Below are 24,596 nucleotides of genomic sequence, written 5' to 3' on the forward strand. Positions count from 1 at the left end.
AGGTAGAGAGCCAGATGATATGAATTATATGTGCCCCCGAATATACCCTTCATTCAGCATCTTCACGGGACCCCATGGCATGAGAACTAGGAACATACTGTGGGTGGCCTCTGAGAAGCAGACATCGACTACAAGTAACAAAGGAGATGTGGAAAGGAACATCCAATGTTACTGCCTCAGAGAGGACAAAAGAGGGTGAGGGAAGGTGTAAGGATGGACTGATGTCTTGAAATGATGCACCAAGTGCAAATGTTGGGAGACTGCAACTTCTGTAAAGATGCAGCAGAAGAGGAAGTCATTATCCCTTTCAATAAGATGGTTTTCTTTTTGTTGTGTCACGTGTATGTAGTATGTTGTATATTTGTGGATACATATCCACGTGTTTGAGTGTGTTTGTAGAGGTCAGAGTTCAACATCCTATGTGTGCCTCTATCAATCTGCATCTTTTTTTGTGAGACAAACTCTCTCATGGAATCTAAAGCTGTACACTTAGCTGTGGCTGGCATCCTCCTGTCTTTTCCCCTAATACTAAGGTTCTCTGAGCATGCTGCCACAGCCAGGTTCTACCTGGGTTCTGGAGATCTGAAGTCAGGCCCCCATGCTCTACTTTCTTAACAGTTTACTATAAGCTTTCTAAGTGTCTGCAGCATCTGAATAAGTAGTACAGTAAATGTGGAAGACAGTGTTCATAACATGAATTCCATACAATGTTTAATTTCTCCCCATCCCTCTAAAAATATGGATGCCTTTGCATAGGAGATGTCAAAAAAGGTCCTAAAAGAAAGATTAAAAATATATATATGTTGACATAATTACAACATTTTTATGGATACCAGTGTCAGTGTCAAAATGAAATCAACTGTTCTTTATATCTTTATATGAGAGAGAGAGAGAGAGAGAGAGAGAGAGAGAGAGAGAGAGAGAGAGAAATTAATTATTAATTTCTGGTTTTGCCTAGAGGTTTGACAGCATAAAGTAGGGACTCACAACGATTCATGAAACACCTACCTATGATATGACTCAACACTTGGGTATGTGGTATTTGTAATGCTCATGAATCACAGATACAATTTTAAAAATCTAAGAATAAAAGGAGCCCACTTCATTTAGTGCCTGCATTCTCTTTATTTGTCCAGGTGTAGCATGTATCTATTAACACAACATCTGGACTAGCCTGAGTACTCATGAGAACTTGTTCCTGATGCTTCGAGTCGAAAACAAAAAGCAAAGCCGATGATGGTTTCTAAATTATCTCTCATATGTTTTGCATAAGAACATGCTGATACTTAATAATAACTGTGGGTTTATTTCTAAGTCCTTGACAAATGAATTCTTTTGCAGTAAAGAGAATTCTTAAAAGGACTCTGAGGCCATTTGCATGGTGTGTAGGTAAAAGTGTTGACTTATACATAATAGAATAATCAGACAATAGAATAGCAAGTATTTACGTGTGCTAATTTTTAAGAGATAGCAAATACTTAATCACACTAGAAAAGTGATGCCCTAACAGAAACTTTCCTTGGTCTGTGAAGTGGTTTATTCTGACTCTTTCAATAGGATACAATGCCCCTGACACAGGGCATGAGAGCCAGAGAGCCAGAGGGCCAGTGGGTGTGTGGTTGTTATTGCTGTTGGTTTGTCTGTTTGTTTGTTCAGATAACCTTGGTGTGTGAACGTTATCCTGCTTTGTCAATAGCAAGCTGTCTCTCTTACATGGGGCAGCCTTGTCTGTCACAGTGCTATTTCTTGAAATGATTCCTTCCTTCCTGTCCCCACAGGGATAGAGTAGGACTGAGAATCCCTGGTCTGATTGAGGCCTGAAAGGGGCAAGGTAGGGGTTGGAAGTAGGTAATCCCTTTTCTTCTCCATCAACAAGAATTGTGGACTAGATGGTACTCATATAACAAAAGATAAGTTAGCAAGAAAAAAGCAAGGCACTCTGATTCCATCTAAGACGTCTATGCTAGGGGAGACATCAGGAAGCTAAGCTGAGGGACTCTCTGGTAATTGCTCACTTTTATGCTTAGGTTTCGTGCCACATGGACAGCTCTTTGGAAATGTGATCAGGCGACATGACGTGATCAAAAAGTGGCAAATTGGTTGAGGAAACCCAGCAAAGCCTAGCTGCTCTGATTATTATGTGGTTGGTAAGATGATGAGGGTAGCCATGTTTAAAATGATTTCAGGTAATAACTGAATAAGCGTCAATGGGGGAGAGAAAAGGACATAGGAAAGTGACACCTAAACACACTCGGGGCTGAGCGGCTGAGCCAAGGAGAAACAGAACAGCTTAGAATATGGTTGAGGCAAGAGAGCTGCCTAGGGAAGAGTGACAAATTATGGTGATGTGGGATGTGAATTGAAAGTTAACACCAAATTGGAAAACAGGGATGTCGTGGATGTCTGTGGCTAGAGGACTCAGTAAAGGAAACTTGCATGGTGATAGGTGCTTGTAGTGGAGTACGTGAATAACATGTGTAAGATCTTGGATCCAATCCCAGTACAGTTGATAACATTTTGATATTTTGTTTGTTTTAAGCACAAGTAGTAGTCATATGCTCTACAGTAATTTTAACAGTGTAATTGATACACAGATCATTGACGTGGTCAGTAAGAATTGCAATCAGATGCTGTGTGCTGTGCATTGAGCATAGCTATGATGTAGTGCACTGTACATGGTTGTATCCGATAAACGTTGATGCCACTGGCAGTACAGTAGGTTTGCTTATACCAGTATCATAGGGACATGTGACACTAGGATGGCCGTGAAGTGACAAGACAATGGGACTACTTCAGTCCTCTTGCAAACTTTCGAGACTGTGGTCCTATGTGTGTTTCCCATAACTGTACAAAGTTCCTTGGATGGACAAGGATACTGAGGTCTTGGGTAGATATTGTGACTTGCCTTAGAATGCACTGTTGCTAGCTAGCAGCACAGCAGGAAGTGGGTTGTGCTTGAATAAGGCAGTTCAGCCAAGGGGCTGTCTGGCCTCCCTCCATCTTTCTGCATAGTTATCACCCCTTCCCCCATGCCAGGAAAACCAGCTATATAGTTTGCACCCCACATTGCTTTGTCTCAGTTCTGCTTGATGCCATAAGTGGCCACAGAGTATGTGGGTGAGATAGTGTCCCCACCCCAGAAGCTCATCAGTGGTTCACAACTTGTGTCTAGAACCGAGACTCTACATGTCATTACCACCAGTCATTCATCGCGCCTCCTGGAGACACTGAAAAGCAGCGCCATCAGATTCTCTTAACTCTAACAGTCATTATGACACAGGATCTAGGAAGCAGGTTCAGTTCTTGCTCCCAAAGAAGGAAGAATTATTTTTACATTAAGATATCAAAGAGGTTCAAACATAGCAAGAAAGTTCAAAAAGAATAAAAGCTCAGAAATGGAGTGAAATCATAAACATGCCTGGGGCCCCAGATGAGTCAGTATGTATAAATAGAACAACTGGTGTACAGGGCCCTGGTGGTGCGGCTGCCTCTTCTGTGTGATGTAAATCACCCCGTGTGAGCAGTAATATCCCACGTAGCAATCAAGAGCTGTAGAGAACATCCTCAGATCCACTGTGTTACACAACACCAAGATCGTCCTTTGCTTCTGCCTGGAGTGTCCTTTTCTTTTCATATCCAGCAGTTAGTACGAAGGCCTGAAACCCTTAGTTACAGAACAAAGTGGCTCAGGAGTAATGGAGCCTGTATGAGGCTCCAAGAAGAATAATGAACGTGCCCAGCAAGCTTCCTGCCTAGATGCAGGTGCAGAAATCAGGGGATCATGAATAATGCATGGCATGCAGATTAGACCGTAGTTTGTGCTACTGGGTTTTTGACTCTGCTACCTGCCTGGCTGCTGTATGTGGGAAAAAGGCAGATAGCAGAGGGGCTGCCATTTAAAATGGAACTCGGGAAAACGTGGCTTATCCTTTTGACAAAAGTTGCAGTTTGCCTTTTTGGATGGAGTAAGCACCCTCAGAGGAAGAAGATATTTCTCCATTCCTCATTTCAGTTTTAAAAATGTTAGAATTATTTGGTCATATAGATAATCAGAATCAGGTTTGGGGGTTTGGTTTTCTTTCCCCTTACAGTTGCTAAACCCTAATAGGAATTGTATTTATAGTGTTTGGTCTAGGCTCCCTGATTTTTTTTTTTCTCAAAGATACCAATGTCTAGTATGCTTTGTACTTAGGGAGTAGTGAACCCAAGTCTCCCTCCCTCATGTTCACATGAGATGTGAAGTGGGCAGCCATGATACCAGATACTGCAATCATTCCACTCAGCTGCTAGAGTTGACCACGAGGAAAACATGGTTTCTGTGTTCTTTTAGTAAAGGGTTTAAACGACTTAGAATGTAGTGGAGAGCTGAATCCTTGGAGCAAATGACTTCTGAAAAGGTACTTAACCCTTGGGACCAAGACCTCAGGAGGTCTAGAGGAAGTTCATGAGGATTTCCTTTAGTCAGTGGCCTTATCTGGTTATCTGGGGATTAACTTTTTTGGCTCAGATAATCATTGTGAGGATTCTATTTCAATAAGGCTGGACAGAATGAGTTTTGCTACCCGCTATGTAACTCTTATGTCTCCCTCACATGTATATCCATATATGAGAAAGATAAGTATGTATCTTGAGGTGCTGGGATATAAACTGGCTTTCATTAATAGCTGACTCTGTCATTTCCACCAGGCCCTAGTTTGGACAGCTGCCAAGACCAACAGGTGATCCTTGTAGCTGCAGCACAGCAGGAAGTGGGTTGTGCTTGAATAAGGCAGTTCAGCAGAGGGGCTGTCTGGCCTCCCTCCATCTTTCTGCATAATTATCACCCCTTCCCCCATGCAGAGCAGAAAATCTGTGCTGAGCAGCTCAGCTGCAGCCACCATTGAGAAGCCTAGGAGAAAAATCATGTTAATAAGGGATGCAGGAGGAAACAAATGTGAAGTGCAATCCAGCTCCAGGTTTGGAAAGATGCTGGTTGGCCCTGCAGAAAAAAAATAAATAAATAAAGCTGGCCTGGCATGTCTGTTTTGATGTGACTTTCACTGAGCAGCAATGAGGGGCTGGGCTTCAGGTAGACCCTGGGCTTTGGTTTTAATGGAATCTTAAGGCCAGTTAAGATAATTTTGTTTCATTCCTTCATCTTTCCTGGATTTCCTCTCCTCCTATTTTCCTCCCTCCCTGTAAATAAAAGTAACCTGTGTGTGTGTGTGTGTGTGTGTGTGTGAGAGAGAGAGAGAGAGAGAGAGAGAGAGAGAGAGAGAGAGAGAGAGTTGTGTGTAGCCTTGCAAAGAGGACTCAAGCTGAAAGAATGGCTAGATCTCAGGAATCCTGGGCAATCAGTCCAAAGCAAGAAGGCAGCCACAAGGCCCCTGAAGCAGGGCATAGCGTTTTGCCAGCTGGTAACTAAAGAAGAGAAGTTTAGGCCTCTGGCTTCTAATTGGAGAATACCAGCAGTTCCTGGATGCTTTGAGCTCAAAACCTGCATAGCTCCAACCCCAGAAGATTGAGAAGCTATATATTGACTTCTATTACCTAGTTAGCATTTTGAATTTACTTTGCCTTCCTGAACTCAAAAACAGAAATATAAATTCCAGAAAGCCTGTCTCCTGGAAATAACTGTCCACCCTTCCATGCCATCCTGTCCACACATACCCTGTTCCTGGACATGTGGATGAAATCCTGCTGCTACATTTAGAAATTGACCTAAGGAATGGCCACTTCATTGTCTCTTTGTGCAGTTTCCATGAGAACTGACATAAGAGGGCTCACTGAGGGCAGGTACCACGCCCTCCATATAGTTTAAGCACTCTTACCCCCAAGCAAGAATTACATCTTCAGTAACTGTTTCTTCTGCTAAAGAGTACTCTCATTTCTGCGGTTAATGTCCGGCACCTTGTTACCTCAGGAGAGATAAAGAACAAAGCAGGCATAGGAATTTAATTAATTGCACCTGTTTTTTAAGAGATGGTCAAGTTCACAGGGAGGACAAAGGAAGTAAACCTAAGAAGGAGTGCACTGATAAGACAGACGCTGTGTGCTTTCCAGGTTGGCAATGAGAACTAAGTTTTCTCCATCACTGACTTATTCTTGTCTGTTGACAGGGTACATCCGTCCCCAGTATCCAGGGTCCGAGGAAATAGAATGAATAACCAGAAGTTTGCTTGGTGAGTATACAAGTTAATTTGTAAATATTTGTAACTCTTTTATTGCTGTGGTTTTGTGTACTGAGGCAGTGTCTTATAAATCCCAGACACGCCTGGAATAAACAGACAAACGGTGATGGAGTTGCCCTGCAGTTAAAACACTTCATTCACCATCTTCACTCTGGGCAACATTGTTTCCCTATCAGATGTAATCTAACTTCCCAGGATCCCCCATTTCACCTTTGAAAACAGTGGTTCCTTTTTCAAAGGTGACTTAATTAAACCAGGATTTAAGTAGATGTCACCTTCAGCTTCTTGTGAAAATTTCTAGTTAATCAATCTGTTTGTTAATTTCAGTAATGACTCTTCAGATGACCTTAGTCCCCTTTGGCCTTGACCTTGAATACATATTGACTTTTTTTTTGCAGGGGTGGGGCAAAGGTCAATGCAAAGATCTTTAATTGACATCTTCTTGAATAAAAGTCTAACTGAGACTTCCCAGAAATCGCATGAAGTTGTTCCAACCACAGGACATTTGATAAATGATTCTTGGAGGAGCCAACAAAAGGACTTCAAAAATGTTTTATGTGAAACCAAGGAAATAGATTAATATTGGTTCAAAAATCTGTTGCTTTATATTACTGCACTAAATTAGCCTTTCAATTTATAATATATCATAGAAAAGAAGATAAAAGAAAGAAAAATGAAAGAATTGAGCCGTGTACTACATTACTTCAAAAATAGATGGAAATTCATAGATCTCTCTTCCTTTTTTTTTATTATGCATAGAACAAGATTTTTGATTAAAAACTGTGATTTTTGTTTAATGGGGAAGATGAGTGCCAAAGATTCCACTTCCATATTAATTATATTTCTGAACCAGGGTTTTTTTTTTTTTTCTTTAGAAATAAAAATGGCACTTTAAATATTACCTGATCAGTTTGCCTCCGTTGCCCCATTAAATCTAATTAGCCGTCACAATAGCCTGGTGCTCTTGTGAAATATTATACTTTACTGTTTCCAAGAGGGAAATGGAACACAGGGGAATGAAGCTTTTTGTTTGCCTGCCCAAAGGCTGGGCATCCTTGATGGTCACTCTAGGTCATTAAAGCACGCTGTCCCCTGTCAGACCTGGAAAGATGAGAGACTAACAAAGCCAGGAGATACAGAGTAGAAGGTAAGGGAGAAGCCAGGTGCAGTTCAGACTGCCTAGACGCTGCATTCCGCCAAAGTTGAGGGCACATTATACCAAAGAAACTTTATTCCACAAAGAGAGAGCCTGAGATACTCAGGTGAGCAACAGAAGCCAAAGATCCCAGGCAACATTGTCAGCCTCAAGATCAGGTTTCTGACCCTTTGCTCTGGAGAGCTGAACGGGAAACACTGAGTAGATAATATATTTTCTTTCTCTCCCATTTTCTTTCTACACGAAAGGTAAAGATAATTTGTTCCTCCAAAATTGTGGCTTGTCACCTGGTAAGTTTAAACGGTTTTACCTCTAAATAAGTGATCCATGAAAATAACCAAAAGGAATTTTACCACTAGCCCTGAGAAAGTTCAGTTCGTGTTTACTTAACAACATTTATTTATCTCCTAGGCACTGTTACAAGCACTGGATTAGAAAGATAAATAAAGCATGGTTTCTATCTTTAGATGGCTTGTAGGGGAGGGGTGTGTGTGTTTGCGTGACACACAGACCCCGTGAGTGCTCCTAAATCTTGATACTCCTGGGGCATTCACCCCCGGTATCATATGCATGCTCACATACATGTATGATAAGCTTGGATTCTCTAATGCAAAAAACTGATGATACTCTGTGGACATGCATCATGCATTCGTGTTGCAGTATTCAGAGGGATCAATTATCACCTTCATTTAAGACCAATTGGAAAGTGGAAGTACTGAGGAGAAACTATGTAGGAAGAAAGAGACCTAGAATCCAATTCCAAAAGCTGAGACTACAGCATGGTGCTAGAGTTCTTTCCTGGCACATTCAAAAGCTCTAGATTTGATTCTCGGTGCTGGAAAAAGAAAAGAAAAAGAAAATCCAGCCCAGAAAAAGAAAACTACTAATATGTTGTTAGCAGGGAAAATAGTTGAACTATTGTGTCCTTTAGAGATGAACACGCTGGAGTAAAGACTTATTGTTAGTGGGGAAAACAGAGAGACGAGCTATCATTGCGTCCTGTGCTTTAGAGATGAAACCAGACATGGAAGAAGATGGAGACATTTCTAAATTGATTCTAACAGGAGCACAGATAGATTTAATAAATAAACTTGTTTGGCCAGGCGCTAGCTAAAATGTCTATGATCTATACTACCTTGAATCTTCCTTAGGTAAATACTGTGACTCTGGTGTATGGATAAATCACCTGGCAAAGACGAAGCCCATGAATCATCCAGCATCTACTCCTAGCGAAGTGATAAATGCTTGATGCTTGGTTGTGAAATATTGACTGTGAAAATTTGAGAAAGTTTAACGACTCATCTAGCAGGAGTGAGCACAGGCGAGAGACATTTGTTTGCCTCAAAGTAGAAGTTGGGGATAATTTGTAGAATTCGATGTCAACTTCATCACTAGGTTGGCTTCGACACCATTAGAATTCCAAAGAGTATACATGAAAGCTAAGAACAGTGTACTTGTGCATTTGGGTGAGCCAATGCTCCAGTCAGTTAAAGCTGTTCATCAACTGGGCAATTTTAAAAAATCCACAAATATTGGGAAAGCTTGAACTTCCACTGTGGAGTTAGATGTCCACTCAGTAAGTTCTGGAAGGCAATGGCTATGCCTGACAGTTCCTAAACCATTGTTTATTATTGAGTAAAGCGAGTTTAAAATTTTTTAAGTAGCATTTTTCTCTGCAATAATGCTGACACAGGGAAGTAACCACTAGCCATTTTCCTGGTAACAGCGCTCTGGAGGAAGAAATATGTGGGCATGGATGTCTTTTCAAAGCAAAGAACATCTGTCAAAACCAAAAGGAGATACATTAGCATTGTGTTCATGTTCAGGGATGGAACCAGGGCACCAGAGCTTATGGGGTCTAGTGATAGATGTTAAGATGCAGCCACGTTTGAGCTGTAACTTCTAGGGATTAAGGGATGGAAGGAACACCTTTTTACAAGGGATAACATCATAGCATGAAAGAAGCCTGTGTCATTATATGACTCATTTAATAGAGAGACAACTGAAGACAGTGTGCCAGTCCAAATACAAGCCCCATCTCCTCACTGCCTTACGCCACAGAGCAGTTGATTTGGGGATTGTTGACCCTTTGGGCTTTAGGCATGTGAATGTCTTTCTCTGAGTCATGCATGGGACTTCTCTGTCTTCCACTATGGCTTCTATAAGCAAGTGTCCATTAACTATTAGAGGGGAGAGGGGAAAACATTTTCCTTGCACTACCCCTTTGGTTCATAGGCTGAGATGCTGTTGATTTGACTAACGAGAGAGAGGCTATCATAAGAAAAGCAAAGACGGAATTATGAATGAATTCACTACTCATTAATGAGGGAATAAACCCAACGTGTGGCTCAGAGTGAGTGACAGTTGGAACCTAGGCTTCTGTAGCATCCAAAGCATTTTACCAGAGGGTTTGGTTTGGTTTGGTTTGGTTTGGTTTGGTTTGGTTTGGTTTGGTTTGGTTTGGTTTGATTTGATTTGGTTTGGTTTGGTTAAGAGATGATCAGAGAGAGAGAGAGAGAGAGAGAGAGAGGACTTTGAGCTTCTAGGGATGGCAGATATGGGTGTACTCCAATGAGAGGGGAAAACTGCTTAGGTGAGGTCCCCAGTGTCATTCCTAGATTGATAAAGTTGTCTTTCCTGATAAGAAATGATCCTGTTGTTCTGGGAAGAGAGATTTTCTCATATCTGCTTCTTTTTAGATTGACTTTCATGTGTGTGTGTGTGGGTGGGTGGGGGGAGGTGCAGATTCCCACAGAGAACAGAAGATTTCACTTGATCCTTGGAGCTGGATTTATAGGCTATTGTGATGCACTCATCATGAGTACTGGGATCCAAACTCTGGTCCTCTGGAAGAGCAGTAAATGTTCTTAGCATACTTAGCCATCATAGCTGCTTCCTTTCATTTGCCTGTATCACATGGAGTCTTATGCCAAACTGCTACATTAGAGCATCTTGTTCGAATACCTTTCATTATATGAATCTTCCTTTAGGACATCTTCTCTTCTTTCTTGGACATGGTAATGCAAGAAAAACATGTCATCTTTCAGGCAAGCGGGGGTAGCTTGCTGTTAAAAAAACCAAACCAAAATGTGAAGTTAGATTTTCTCTCATTGTAGACATGTTTGGTAGAAGCTGTTCTCCTACCAAATCCACAAGAGTGGCCACTTCCAAGTCTGATATCTAGCGTTATGTTTTTAAAGCTACAATGCAAATTGGGGATCTGTGTGTTTGGGTATATGTTTATTGTAGAACCTAGGAGGGGATCTGTGGGAATTTTTGTCAAATAAACACCAAAGTTAGGTTAAGTTAGGTTATGGCTGCGGATATTTGTAAGATGTGTGAGTGCTTAACAATGTGGTTATCTCTGTATATGTTCATCCTTAGTTTTGCACAAGTTCTTCTTCTTTCTTCCCCTCCACTCTTCCCTGTTCCTAAAGGTTTAAAGGACCTGATAATGGTGATTGTTTGGTAGTGGTAGTGGTTGAACAGACTCTATAGAACATGTGCCAAGAGTTGTTACATGCGTTGGTATTTGGTGCCACATAATCGAAACTTTATGGTTATTTTTATGCTGACAAAAAAAAAAGTGAAGCATTTCTTCTCATTAATAGAAATTGCCCTCAGGAAAGCAGAAGTAATTTTCTCTATTGGATATTGCTATCACTGTCTCAATTATGATTTCTCTCTTACCAGTATGCCCGAAATTGTGTAGACATGGAAAAGTTCTAGTTTGAATCATCTCCAGCCAAATTATGCATTCTGGATTGAATCACATGTAACATTTGAATGTGCATGTCACAATTTTTTTGTAGAGGGCAGGAAGTTCCTATTCACACATGTTTTACTGTAGGAGACATGCTACATTAAGCTTAAATATTTACGTCTATATAACTGCAAATGTTACCGCTGGCTTCATGGAATCTCCGAGAGGGATGAAACTCCAGTCATTTTATGCCATAAAAATAAGATGAGTCTTTCTTGTCTACACCTTTTCCCATCATAAAGGAAGACACTGAAGCTGCTGCTGCTGCAAGAAACCGCTCAGAAACTTCATGTAGATTCAGCCATTTAAGGAGAGACAGAATATTTGCAAATTGCCAGTTTCTGAGCCGTAAGCATCACCAATTCAGGACAACCCCATCACGTTACACAAATAGAAATGAGAGACCCCAACACAGAGAAGAAATGTTTCAAACCTGGGCATAAATCCAGGTTCCTACTCACCTGTCTAATGGTCTTTCCACCATGTGGCAGTTGTCTACCAATTTGGAAACTGGGAAAAACCTTCAACGTTATGTAGCATCCATTCACTACAAACTAAGCAGAAGGCTTTGTCTAGGAAATTCCCACTAGTGTAATGTCAAGCTCACAGGAAAAATAGGAAAGGTGAAGCCATTGCTGCTCACAGTAGGCAAGTAACAAATACTCCTGCCAATGTTTTGACCTACCATTTTGGATCTTCATACATACTCCATATTTATGGGCGATAGTAATCGTGTCATTTTAGTTATTTCTTGACCTAGAAAACAAAAGCATCAGATACTATGTGTAGAGTTCATTATGTGACAATTCCGGTTGCATAAATTCCTGGCCATTTGTGATTTTTTTTTTCAGTCCACATGACTTGGTAAATAAGTCTCAATAAGCGTTTTTAAGTTTGGTTTGAAAAAAAGCTTTCACCTGTAAGTGGGCCACAGGTAGTATAACTAGTAAACCTGTTTGTACTTTCACCTGTATTTGTATGAAAAAGAATACCTCTAGGGGAGCTAAGGTGGGAGGAGCTAAGGAGGAGAGGAAGAGAGGAAGTAAGGAGAGGAGGAGAAGTAGGAGTGGAGAAGCTAGGTGATGAGAGAAAGAGAAAGGGGGGGAAGGGAACATGGAGGCAGATGTTCACATGTCTCCACCAGTCAAAGATAGTTGATACATCTAGGTTGGGTATTGGCTTACACTTCTGATTGAGCATTACCAAACTTATAAAGCCTTTGATTAACATTTTTTAAAAATTGTATAAAAGCAAAAAGGAAAAGGGGGCATGGGATAGGGGTTTTCTAGGGAGGGGAAATGGGGAAAAGGGATGGCATCTGAAATGTAAATAAAATATCCAATAAAAAATAAATTAAAACAAAAAAGAATATCTCTAGGGGAAACTACATCTCAAATACCTCCCAACCCACAACTGTTTAAAACAAATGTTTAAATACTTGCTCATATATCTCAGTTTATTTATGTTTTTATTTTATATAAAAATATATAATGTCTTATATTTATTTAATTATTTTGAGCGCAAGCTGACTTCAAACTCTGCCCTCCAATCCCCTTCCATATCTGCTTTCCTATGCTGGAGTTATGGGCATGTACACCACAACTGGCTTAGTTAATTCTTTGGAAACTTCAGCTACCTCGATTTATCTTGGTGACAATTACATGTAATTAAATCATGTGTTTCATCTTCAAAATTAATTTTATTAAAAAAAAAAAACTTTGGTCAAATTTTCTTAAATTTTCTTATTACCTAGAATTTAGCAAGAGACCTTCATGATAAAAGTAGCAAGTTGGTTCTCATTCCTGCTAATGTCAGCTGATTCTCTAATATCTCTTTTGACACAATAAGGATGGTGTGGGAAAGAAATAAAGCTAGGTTTTTTTCTGTAGTTATTTTCTTAATTATATGAGAATTGGGGCTATAAGATCATGCTGAGCCACGAAGGTCACTGATTCTGACATTTTATTTTTTCTGTTACAAGTGTGTGAATGTTTCGCTTTCATTCGCCTTCAGCTCAGAGCCAAATATAAACATTACACTTCAGACCTGCTGTAGGGACACATAGGGCAACAGTCCTTTTTTTGTTTGTGTCATCTGTTCATTGCTGTAGCCATCATAGGTATAGAACCATCAAGGTATAGGACTACCAGGTACCACATTATCAAGATAATACAGTGTTCTCACACTAACAAGGACATTAATTTATTCTCTAAAGTGATTTGCTTAGTTCTAGTGTTTGTTGACTCTCTCTATAATTGTTACTTGTGAGTAACAATTATATATTCTATTAACAATTCTATACTGCAATGAGTATGTAAACTCCACATACTCCCAACTTACTCTTAAAGCTACCCAAAGTGCGGCTGCTTACCAAATTTGAAATTGCATCACATGTTTATCCTCTGCCAGACTCCTTTCCCTTCAAAACTTGCTCAGATAGTAAAGGTTACAATAAATAATACTGTAATGAAATCTGAACAAATGCAGAAAATAGTATGTTCCAATGTGAAAATGTGTATGTGTTCCATGTAATAGTACCAATGGCTACTCGTTTGATGGGAGTATGCGGAGGGGGTCTTGTGTAGCCTAGGCTAGCCCATAACTCATGTAGCTAAGGCTCCATTGAAGTCTATATCTTCCTCCTGTCAAGTCCTGGGATTACAGGTGTGCGCCATGACTCAGCACAGATGACTGAGAAACTTATTCTTTTATTATAATATTCAACAGAAAATTTGGCTATTGCAGAGAGAGATGGGGGAGAGAGAGGGAAAAGGGGAGGGAGAGAAAGAGAGAGAGAGAGAGAGAGAGAGAGAGAGAGAGAGAGAGAGAGAGAGAGAGATTTGAGAGAAGAACAACTAAAATACCCAGTAGGGGTATCCCATGAACTATCAGTTTGTCCTGGTCTGTACTTGCCCACCCCTTTCGCATACGAAAGGGATTCTCTCTAGACACAAGACAGCCAAGTAATCAATCATTTCAATATAATGCCCTTTCATATTATTATGACTTTCTTTCTGGCCACTGGCCAGAAACTTTATAATGTTTCTTATATTATTTTATATTTCTTATATTATATTATATTATATTTCTGATTATTTATCTAAAACTACTTATTACATGTTTTGGCATAGCAAGCAAATCCTAATAATATGTATCTTTTAATATCTTAAAAGGGCAATTGATGATGTATTTATCAAAATATACAACAACTCAGTATCATTGGTCCCTGCTCTATAAATTCACAGCTAATTAGCTGCCCATTCTGCTGAAATCCATTCTCCTTTCTGCTGGAATCCACTGTGCATTCTGCTGGAATCCACTGCCCACTCTGGGGAAGCCATTGTCTCTAAATTTTCATTTGCCTTAGAGTCCTTTATCAGATGGGAGTCTCCAGTTAGAAGTAAAGGCAACTAAGTGAATCTGACTGCCATAACCAAGGAGACACTAGAAAAGGATAGACTGAATGAAGGAAGGCAGAAGAGGAACCTCTGACTCAGAGCAGGAGGCCAGGTCCAGCTGAAGGACGTAGTAGGGCAGCTCTCACCCAGAGGCCCCAGCTCAGCGCCTTCACACTGCCCCTCAGCCTCAACCTAATGGGCGACAGATCATTACGATGGATTTCAGACTGGGTTTTATCTAGCCCTTGCCCAAGGAAGGAAGGACCTGGATATTGACAAGACTAAGGCTTTGTCAGGAGGAGAGAGAGAGGGAAGAAAAAGAGTTGTTGTTTCCTGAAGGACAAGGAGGTTTTAGTGGCAAGCCATGGAGAAGACTTGTAGGCTGGCCACCTTCAGTTTTCCTTTCTGTTCAAAAAAGGAAAAAAGCTATCAGCATTAGGAATTGGGAACGTGACTGATTTCTCTGGGAGGCTATAGTTTCTCATCTTTTTAATGATACCAAGATATTTTATCATCAGTAGCTAAAGAAAGTGACCTTCTCAAGTATTACCCTGTTATCAGTAGCCAGGACATAAGGATGCTCAGGCGGAATACAGCAGCGCCTTGTCCATGGAGTGGGCTGTTTCAGCCTCATCACTGCAATCTTTCTCTCTAGCATCGGAGGTTGAATCACATAATCAGAAAGGCCCCCTCTAAATGGAAAACCCATGTTGTGTTGATACTAAAAATGGGCAGAGGACAGCAGCAGGGCCTCCTGGGAGATGGGTAAAGCACGTGGCCAGAAGCGTGTGTTCTGATGTACATTTACCTTTGAACTCCTGCATCTCAGTATTTCTCTCATGTCAATCAAAGAATGTCAGGCCTAAACTATTGCAGTCTTACCAATAAGGTGCTTAGGAGATCATCCTCCTCACTGGAGCATCTTGATGGAAAACGCTTCATAAACCTAGATCTTTCGCCACTGTCACATTTCGGCTTCATATAAAAGCAATCTCTTTCCTACCACCCTGGTATGCCTAGTATTTACCACAGACTCTGATGAGGCTACCGTTTACTTCAGTTCTCTTGGGCCTTTCTTAATTTAAACAATTTAGAATTCTGGACCTATAGGTGTGTTTAAGAACAGCTATGGTTCAACACAATCAGTAAATGTGTGTTCTAGAAAGGGTATATACCACATCTAAACAGAAAGGGAACTTGTAGGGAGTGGTACAGTATTTGCTTCGGTTTGCCTGGAAGAGCAGCACCGTGTGTCCTCATCATTGTATGAACATTGGAACTGCTCTCCTGAGCTATAAAAATATGGAGAACATTCATAAACCAGCACGTCAACTAACAGCCTATAAAAAAAAGCAATGACTTTAATCACCCATAGGGTGATATTAATATTCTTGCAAAATAGAAATCTCTTCAGTTCCATAGGCTTTCCCATTCCTCTAATCATCCCCTTAAACATCTGTAAAGAAAAATACTACTTTTTGTAGCAAGGAGAGAGAAAACACACTACTGTTACTTTCCACTTTAGACCTGAATTATTTTGTGTGGTTTGCAGAGCCCTGTAGCTTAACTAAAGAGTCGACTGATGTCCTTCAGTGGAAGTGATTTACAGTTATCTTCCCCAAACTGCATAGTATTTATTTGTGAAAGACAAGGAAGTATGGAATTACCTTGGAGAACAGAAACAAAGGCCACAGGAAGCCGTATTAAGAACGGAAGAGAGTTGCTGCCACCTAGAGGTGAAAGTGGATAACGCTGCGAGTGCTGTAAAGATTGATGTCATGCAATCCTAAAATGGAAATGCAATCTAGGGACCTCTCTCCACCTCTAAACAGGACTGAACTCATCTGCCCTTCTAGCCTCCATTAACTCTGGGCCTGGATGCCCCATTGCCCCGTAAGATTGTAGTGGCTCTAGGTTTTTGTTTCTGTTTCTGTTTTGTTTTGTTTCCATTTTTGCTCCCTGCAGCCTTGTTTCTTTCTGTTCCTGCAGTTCTAGCTGCCGGAGAGTCTTCATCCTCCACAGCGCATTGTGAGCCGTCTGCAAGCCGGTGGACAATGCCTTTTCCACACTCTTGAGGCATCATTTTCAAATATGATCCTAAAATTTCCTCTAGGGATGCCCCAGTTCTCAACAAATTTTGCGGCTTGTGCAGTTTTACTTTTTCCTAAAACAGGGCAGGAGGCAGGGCCGCAGGGTGTGGTTGGAGTCCTGGGAACACAAGCAAGAGGAGAGGACCCTGAGTCTCACTTGAGACTTGTGCACAAACTGGTACGCGCCTCTAATCCTAGCATTTTGGAGGAAGACGCAATAGCATCCAGGAGCATACCAGAACCTGCCTGGATTTGACAGAAGCTAGCAATCCTGCTAGCTACATGTTTCTCGGCTCCTCCTCCCTCTGCATGCCCTCATCATCCCCAGCTGGATGGACTCCTTTAAGTGGAATTACTCGTAGATACCTAGGTTAGCTGTGCTTTGCAATGATTTGGAAGTCCAGAGCCCTTCACATAGCACATGAGTCCTTTCCCAGGGGTCTGAGGCCTCTTGCATTGCACAACTCTGTATCCTTGCCCATTTTCCTTCCTGTGCATTTTCCCATCTTCCTGGACCCTAAATTCCAGCCACATTCGGTAGGGGACATGCCACAATGGGCTCCGGCCATGTCAGTCACTGAAGCCACGACATCCCTTTCGGTACTTTTCACCTTGTTAGTGAGAAGCTGAAGCTCAGAGAGTTTTAAAAAATTGTCCAAGTCTGCAGAACAAATCAAAATTAGGATCCGCACATCTGTCTCCTAACTTTGGTGATTTTTTTTTTCTTCACATTCTTTTGTGACCATTTCTTATCTTTGAAAACCTACTTCAGAAAGAGTAGAGGAGCTCAAATTTGGGAAGCAATAAGGAGTTGCCTCCTGTTGGCAACATCTAATTATCAAGTGCACAATCTTCTTCCTTGCCTGTTTGTATTTACTGCGGTTGACCAAAGGTTTGAAGACTGTGTGTGGTGCGAAACAGAAGTGTAATTCTGAAGCTCACATGTGACACCTGCTCTGTCACTCCCTAATTATGAGATATGGGGACAACACTATGTCTTTCCTGACTGCTCTTGCCTATTTATAGGGACAATGTGATACCGAGTGAAGGGGACTTTGTAGGAAAAGACTTTGTAAGCATCCGAGGGAAGTTGGTAAAACATACTTCTGTGGTATTGTCTCTTTCATTTTTTCTAAGTGTAACCTTCTTTATAGATACTTTAACAAGGCAAAACTTTGCCCATTTCTCTTCATTCTTCATTTCCACGAGCCACATACTATTTGAAGAGATTCTGACTTCACTGCTTGCCTCCTCCTACCTTCGGATACCATGCTTTCTCCACTCGATCCTGGGCTTCCTCAATGGGCTTGCACAGAAGCGCTCTCTCTTTGCTTTTGCTCTGACCAACAGTTCTCCATGGCTCAGTGAAATGGGCTTGATTAATATAAGCTTGCTTTTTATTATCTTCCTGTAATTGTAATTAGTCTGATGCAGAAGGTTCTCCTACTGAATGAGTGTTGTGTGTGGCTTAAAAAAACAAAAACAAATCTGTGTCCTTTGAGTATATTAATTTAATGGGTTTGTTTGTGGTTTATATTAATGGATTTGAAAATTGACCTTGTAGTTGTTATTGTGATGGCTTCCAAAGCACAAATACCCTCAAACATTGCAACTCTGAGGGTAAGATTTGGAACATGACTTTAATGCTGGATCTAGGGTTTAACAGGATTAATGTGCATGCCATTTCAGCTTGAACAAAGACTAGATAACTTTGTTCCTTAGTCTATCAGCTTATTCAACAGGTACTGAATTTTAAGCAGCACCAAGAGGAGTGTCAATCTATGTTGGTGTAAAGAGTTAAGTCATTTATATTTCCAAGAACTAAGATGCTAGAACGCAAGCTCCCAGCAGGCCGAGTGCCCATGAACCTGGAACACTGAAAAGCTTGCAATGCCAAGGCATTGAAGACAGTTTACAGGAACTGGCCGCCCAAGAAAGTCTAGTGTTATAATTGGCCACACAGGGAGATGTGACCTCTGAAGGCAATATTCTCCAGTAATTATTTTAATGCCTTTAAAACTGGCCCGCTTTTGAATATACCCGAAGAACAACTGAGCCACACAGTGGCTGGAGAGCAGGCTTTGGAATCAAGGGAGGCCAGTTCAAATCCCATCTGCTGTTGATCTGAAGCAAACCTGCAGTCTCTTTACAACCACTTCTACTACAGGAAAGTATAATCTTTTTTTTTTTTTTTTTTTTTTTTGCTAGAGGTGAGCAGATTAAAAATTCAACCAGCCATAGCCAAATCCTATCGATCTTCTCCCAGACCTGGAGGCTAGGAGTCCAAATCAAGGCAGTGACTGCTTGGGGTCCTTCCTGGCTGGCAGCAGGCCAGTTTCTGTTGGTATTTTCCCAAAACGAAGAGAGAAAAGTGCAGCTTTGGTCTTTCTTCTTTTACTTGTAAGGACACGAATCCAAGTATGAGTCCACACCTCTTCTAAACCCAATTGTCTCCTGAAGGTCTCATCTTCAGATAACATCACATGAAAGGAGAGGACTTCTGTGCATTTAGCAGGGACTCAGAATTTTAGCCCTTAACAATTTTAATTCAGTTAGGGACGTGAGCCGATCAGGACCGTGCACGTTTGTTATTCTACTTATTAATAAAATGTCAATTCTTAATTATCAGTTTGCTGAAAACCAATTATTGAAATATCACCCTTGCTTGATTTTGCATTCTCTGTGACAGAAGAATCTACTGCAGGATTGGAAGCGGGTCCTGGAATCAATAATTGACTTGCAGGTGTTCCTGGTTATATTGCTGGTTAATAATTCATCCCCCGGAGGGAGGGAGGGAGAAGCAAGTCTCCACAGTCCTTGCCCCTCATTTCTACCATGTCACACCAAAAGAAAGTGATGATGTCCGATTTTGTCAGAAACAGATAGAACCACTTTTAATAATATTTTAATTTTTTAATGTTTCATAGTTTCAGTTGCATAAATACCTTCATTATTGCTTATAGCCATCCTCTGAGATGTCTTGGAAGATGGTATTACCTTAATCTTGAAAATGAAAAAAGGCAGAATAAGGTAGATTATGGGATCAGTCTACTGAATTTTGCAGTTCAGTTTTGATATCCTAGCTATCACCTTAGGCAAGTTACTTAATGTATGTGTTCCTCAGCTTCCTAATCTATAAAATGGGGCTTCCTAATAATATCTGTCTTGTGGTTCTTATGAGCACTAAATGTCCTAGGAACAGTGTTTAGTATGGTCAAGTAAATTTTGATGATCATTATAAAAAGATACACAACTATTTACTACAGTGCTATAACCAAGACATAGCTAATACAGTCCCCATATAACTAAGCTGCCTTGACATGTCTTTGAACTTCTTTCTCATTAACTTGTCTTCCATTTAAATATTCATGTTCTCCAGAGTTCTATCTCATTTACATAGTCTCCCCTGATAAAACCCTTCTCCATAAGTAAAGTAAACAGCCCATTGCTGAGGAAGATCTAGACGCATTAGTTTCTCTGCGTCCACACCACATCTTTGTAAGTGCGTGAATGCGTGAATGGAGTGGATATGGGCTCCTCTTGGACTGTCAAGTTTCCAGTACTTAGCATAAGACCTGGCACACAGTGGGTCATAAATACTTGAAGGAGACAGAAAGAATGATCTGTTTCTTGACACTGGAATGCTTTAACCAGTTTTCAAGTCCATTGCTAAATTACATGCCTAAACCACCATTTACTTTTGGACCAGTAATCTTAAAGGAAACAGAATGTTTTAAGACTTTTCAAATTTACCCAGCTAAGACAATTAGGTATTTGGAGATTTAGCACATTTTGAGCACCGACTGTGTGCAGGCATTGTACTAGTGCATATAATCGTCAAGGAGTTTCTGTCTTTGGTGGGGAGAAGAATTCCAACTCTCAGGAGGAAGTCAACAGACTCATCTGTGTGTTGATATTCAGAGAGAAAATGTCCCGCATCATCAGAGGCGGAACTTTCTGTGTTCCACACATACTTGATGCATACACACTCCATCCCATGTGGATGTGAGAGCTAGCCTTGTTCAATTTAATAGAAGTTGGGGTCAACGTTATTTACATTTTTAAATTTTCATTTATGTTTTACGAAAGTGTGTCTGTGACAGTTGTCTGTGCTCCTTCATTTTTCTCCTCCCACTGCACCTTTCACGTGCGTGACGGCAGGTTAAGAGCGGAACTGATGGTTCCAGGATCGCTTGCCCTAGGGTGCACACTCCCAGTTATGATCATGTTGAATTTCCGTCCGTTGGTTTCATCTGTGTCTCTTACCAGGCGAATGCTATGTTAGCTTCAGTCAGTTAGGAAACTGTCCTCTGAAGTACAGTTCTGTATAGGTCAAGAGTTCCACATAGAAGGCATTGGGCATTCACTTACAGCTTGTGCGGTAAGCAGGCAGCAGGACATTGGGATCCTTGAAATGTAAACAACATACAACATGTGTCATACAGACACGAATGGATGTTTTCAACAACAGCTGATTCAGTCCTAAAGGTGCATAACCTTGACTTTCCAGCATCAAACAGACTCAAGATGAATAAAGTCAAAGCGCAAAGACTCAGAGAACTCACAGAGAGCAGACGAAGTGAAGTCAGCCTCATTGTTCTGATGAGTATTCATGAGAGACAGTACCCCTCTGAGCCTGGAGGTCCTCTGGAACCTTGGTTGTTCTCCTTTCTAGGTTGAGAGGCCTGTGACTCTAAAGAGTACCTCAGTGTAGACAAAGAGTCATTTCCTTTAATCTTTTGGCATTGAGTACTTTGGACTAACAGGTGAAATACAGTAAGTTGTATATGTGACACTCTCACAGAAAATCAATCCTGCTAATGTCACAATTTGGGCAGTACATAATTTCTGTTAGATACATGTTAGGGATAATAATAACCACCTCTATTTATAAATACACAATTACAATTTTACGTGTTAAAGCATGTCCTTTAGCCCAGTTGCTTCAATCTTACGTGATTTTTGTATACTAGAAAACCAGAGCTGCCATCAGGCCAGAGACACAGCCTCCTTTATCATAACCTCCTTCATGGTTTTAGTCAGGTCTGGGCAAAAGTAGTGCCACCTCTTTCCTTCCTAAGACACATAGTTCTATTGAATATCAGTTTGCAACATTTCTTTTCTTACATCTCCAAGAGATGCACCAGAGTTCGTGTGCACATGTGCGCGCACACACACGCGCACAAACAGAGAGAGAGAGAGAGAGTCTTAGTTAGGGTTTTATTGCTGTGATGAGACACCATGACCAAGGCAACTCTTCCAAAGCCAAGATTTAGTCGGGGCTGGGTTACAATTTCAGAGGTTTAGTCCATTATTATTATGGTGGGAGCCATACAGCATGCAGGCAGACATGCTCCTGAAGTAGGCAAGAGTTCTATATCTTGACTTGAAGGCAGTAGGATGAGACTGCCTTCTTCAAGCAGCCAAGAGGAGACCTGGCTTCTGCGCTGCATAGAACTTAAGTATTAGGAGGCCTCAAAGCCCACCCACACAGTGACACACTTCCTCCAAGAAGGCCACACCTATTTCAACAAGGTCATACCTCCTAATAGTGCCACTTCCCATGAGCCAGGCATATTCAAACCAACACACACACACACACACACACACCACTGTTATCATTTATGGCAGTGAGCTATGCTATAAAAAGCATGCCAATCACTAACCAAAAATTTTCACAAGCATTACATATTCAAGTAAATACGCCTATAATTCAAGTATTCAACAGTTACTGATCAAATTAGCAGCATTTAGTAGGAAAAACGTAGTTGACTAAAACCAGAATGTTCCATACCTCCACGTACAGAAACTGCCTAAGAAATCAACGCCATGATACTTAAATACCAACTTCTTTCCCGAAGCAATAGTCTCCATAGAATGTAAACTCAACTTGATTCCCTTGGAAATGAATGAATTCTTCTCATGTAGACACAAACCCATGCCCTAATCTGCACTCATCTGCCACCCTTCCATCTTTCTCCTAGCCTAAGTTTTAAGATCAATGAGCTCCTTGTAGAACAAGGCAGCATGTGCTGATGTCCTTACCTTGTGAATGTTAGTTTCTCCCTATGCTCTTCCATAACCCTGGGACTTCAGGCTGTTCTTTCTGTCCTTCCACCTGTCTCTGCTCACTGTTTTCCCGCTACCTCAGTAGACACACACAGCTGACCAAGCTTTAGAATGTTTTTGTCCCTCACCCCCAGACCTGAAGTCTTAACATTTTCTCATGAGATAGTCACTAGTAATATTGGAAGCATTCCCATTAGGTATCTTTGACCTATATGTTGCCAGTGATTGATGGGAGGATCCAAACTAGAGTAATGATCTATTGTCTATCATGAAGGCACTGGCCATCCATCCAGGTACATCATTGCTAAGTGCATTACTGGGTCTCCTAATCCCACCCAGGTTGCCCAAAATCACAGTGCAATTCTTCTCTGTACCTGGGAAATTTAAAATCATATGCCAGATAATTTTATTTCTATTTAATAATGTCATAGGTCTCAGGATTTCGGTTTGGCTGAAGTATGGAAAAATAGAGAGGGCTTGACATGCATAAAGAAATTCCTAGATTAATGTGAAAAGTTACTAAGGTTTGTGAAAGGTCATTTCAACCCTGTCCTAAAACTGTAAATTAATGTCTTCTACATGGAATGCTTAACGTGTAACCCTGCCTCGGGGAACTAACAAGGTAGAAAGCTTCTCAATGTACTTCTACTCTTATGACTTCATCCCTTCATTGAAAGTCAAACCTCTCTTCAAGCCTGGTCCATTTCCTCATTAGAATAACAAGGTTTATCAAAACAGAATATTTATTATTATGTAGTTATGGGTGGGCCGGAATCATACTAGTACCAAATCAGAGTTTTAAAATCTGGTTCTTGTATCGGCTTTTAACAAATATACATAATATCACAGCTTCTGAGCTGTGAATATAGTACAATATAAACCCTATGTCATATGGACAGCTTTTGTAGAAACCATTGGGAAAGAAGTTTCCATGTAATTATAACTGAACAAGAGAATGTTCTTTCTGGTGTTCTCCATCTGATTTCTAGATACATACAATTTGCATAGACTACTGTGATTTTGGGATCTTACATTTTAGTCTGTTTTATATAAGATAACACTGACCCAGAAGCAGAATATAAGGCTCTATTTGACTTATGGTGGTTCAATGAAAAATGCTTATTTGAGTATGAGGCCTGAGTTCTAATCCCCAACAAACAGAAACACCAGGCCTACTGACATAAGTCTGTTGCCCTAGGGCTAAGAGTGGAGATTCATGGATCCCAATGACTTGCTGTTCAGCGATCTAGTGGAAACAGTCATCTCAGGGTTCAATGAAACGCTCTGGGTCCCCAGTGGAGGAGTTAGAGAAAGGACTGAAGGAGCTGAAGGGATTTGCAATCCCATAGGAAGAACAACAATATCAATCAACCAGACCCCCCCAAAGCTCCCAGAGACTAAACCAACAACCAGAGAGTACACATGGAGAGACCCATGGCTCCAGCCACATATGTAGCAGAGGATGGCCTTATCTGGCATCAATGGGAGGGGAGGCCCTTGGTCCTGTGAAGGCTCAATTCCCCAGTGTAGGGGAATGCCAGAGTAGTGAGGTGGGAGTGGGTGGGTGGGAGAGGGAGCATCCCAGTAGAAGCAGGGAGAAGGGGGATGGGACGGGTTTCTGGAGGGGAAACTGGGAAAGGGGATAACATTTGAAATGTAAATACATAAAATATTCAATTAAAAAATAAAATAAGAAAAGAAGTCTTTGTCTCAAAAAACAGGGTTGAAAAGCAATTGGAGAAGACATCACAGTGCCAACATGTGACCTCCACACTCACCCACACTACACATTTGCATATAACATACACACACGTTTTACATGAGCACGCACATACACACACACAAACAGAAGAGTCAATCTTGAAACAATATTCTGCCAGTATTTTGGGTGAATAACACAGAGCTCTTGACCTTCACAAAGGAGTGAGCCACAGCCTACATTCACAATTC

General features: G+C 41.0%; 1 protein-coding gene across 35 annotated transcripts in view; it reads left to right on the top strand.

Moving 5' to 3' along the window:
- Positions 1–24,596, top strand: part of Klf12 (KLF transcription factor 12) — a 401,439-nt gene that overhangs the window by 318,043 nt on the left and 58,800 nt on the right. For 34 of the 35 annotated variants that reach the window (XM_076930661.1, XM_076930662.1, XM_076930665.1 and 31 more), the window contains one exon: positions 6,099–6,161. In XM_076930661.1, the coding sequence (XP_076786776.1) occupies positions 6,099–6,161 (63 nt within the window). Of the gene's footprint in view, positions 1–6,098; positions 6,162–6,568; positions 7,000–24,596 lie in introns of those variants that run through there. The other variant, XM_076930666.1, reaches the window with a different exon arrangement.

Source organism: Arvicanthis niloticus, chromosome 3, assembly GCF_011762505.2.
Source record: "Arvicanthis niloticus isolate mArvNil1 chromosome 3, mArvNil1.pat.X, whole genome shotgun sequence".
NCBI lineage: Eukaryota > Metazoa > Chordata > Mammalia > Rodentia > Muridae > Arvicanthis > Arvicanthis niloticus.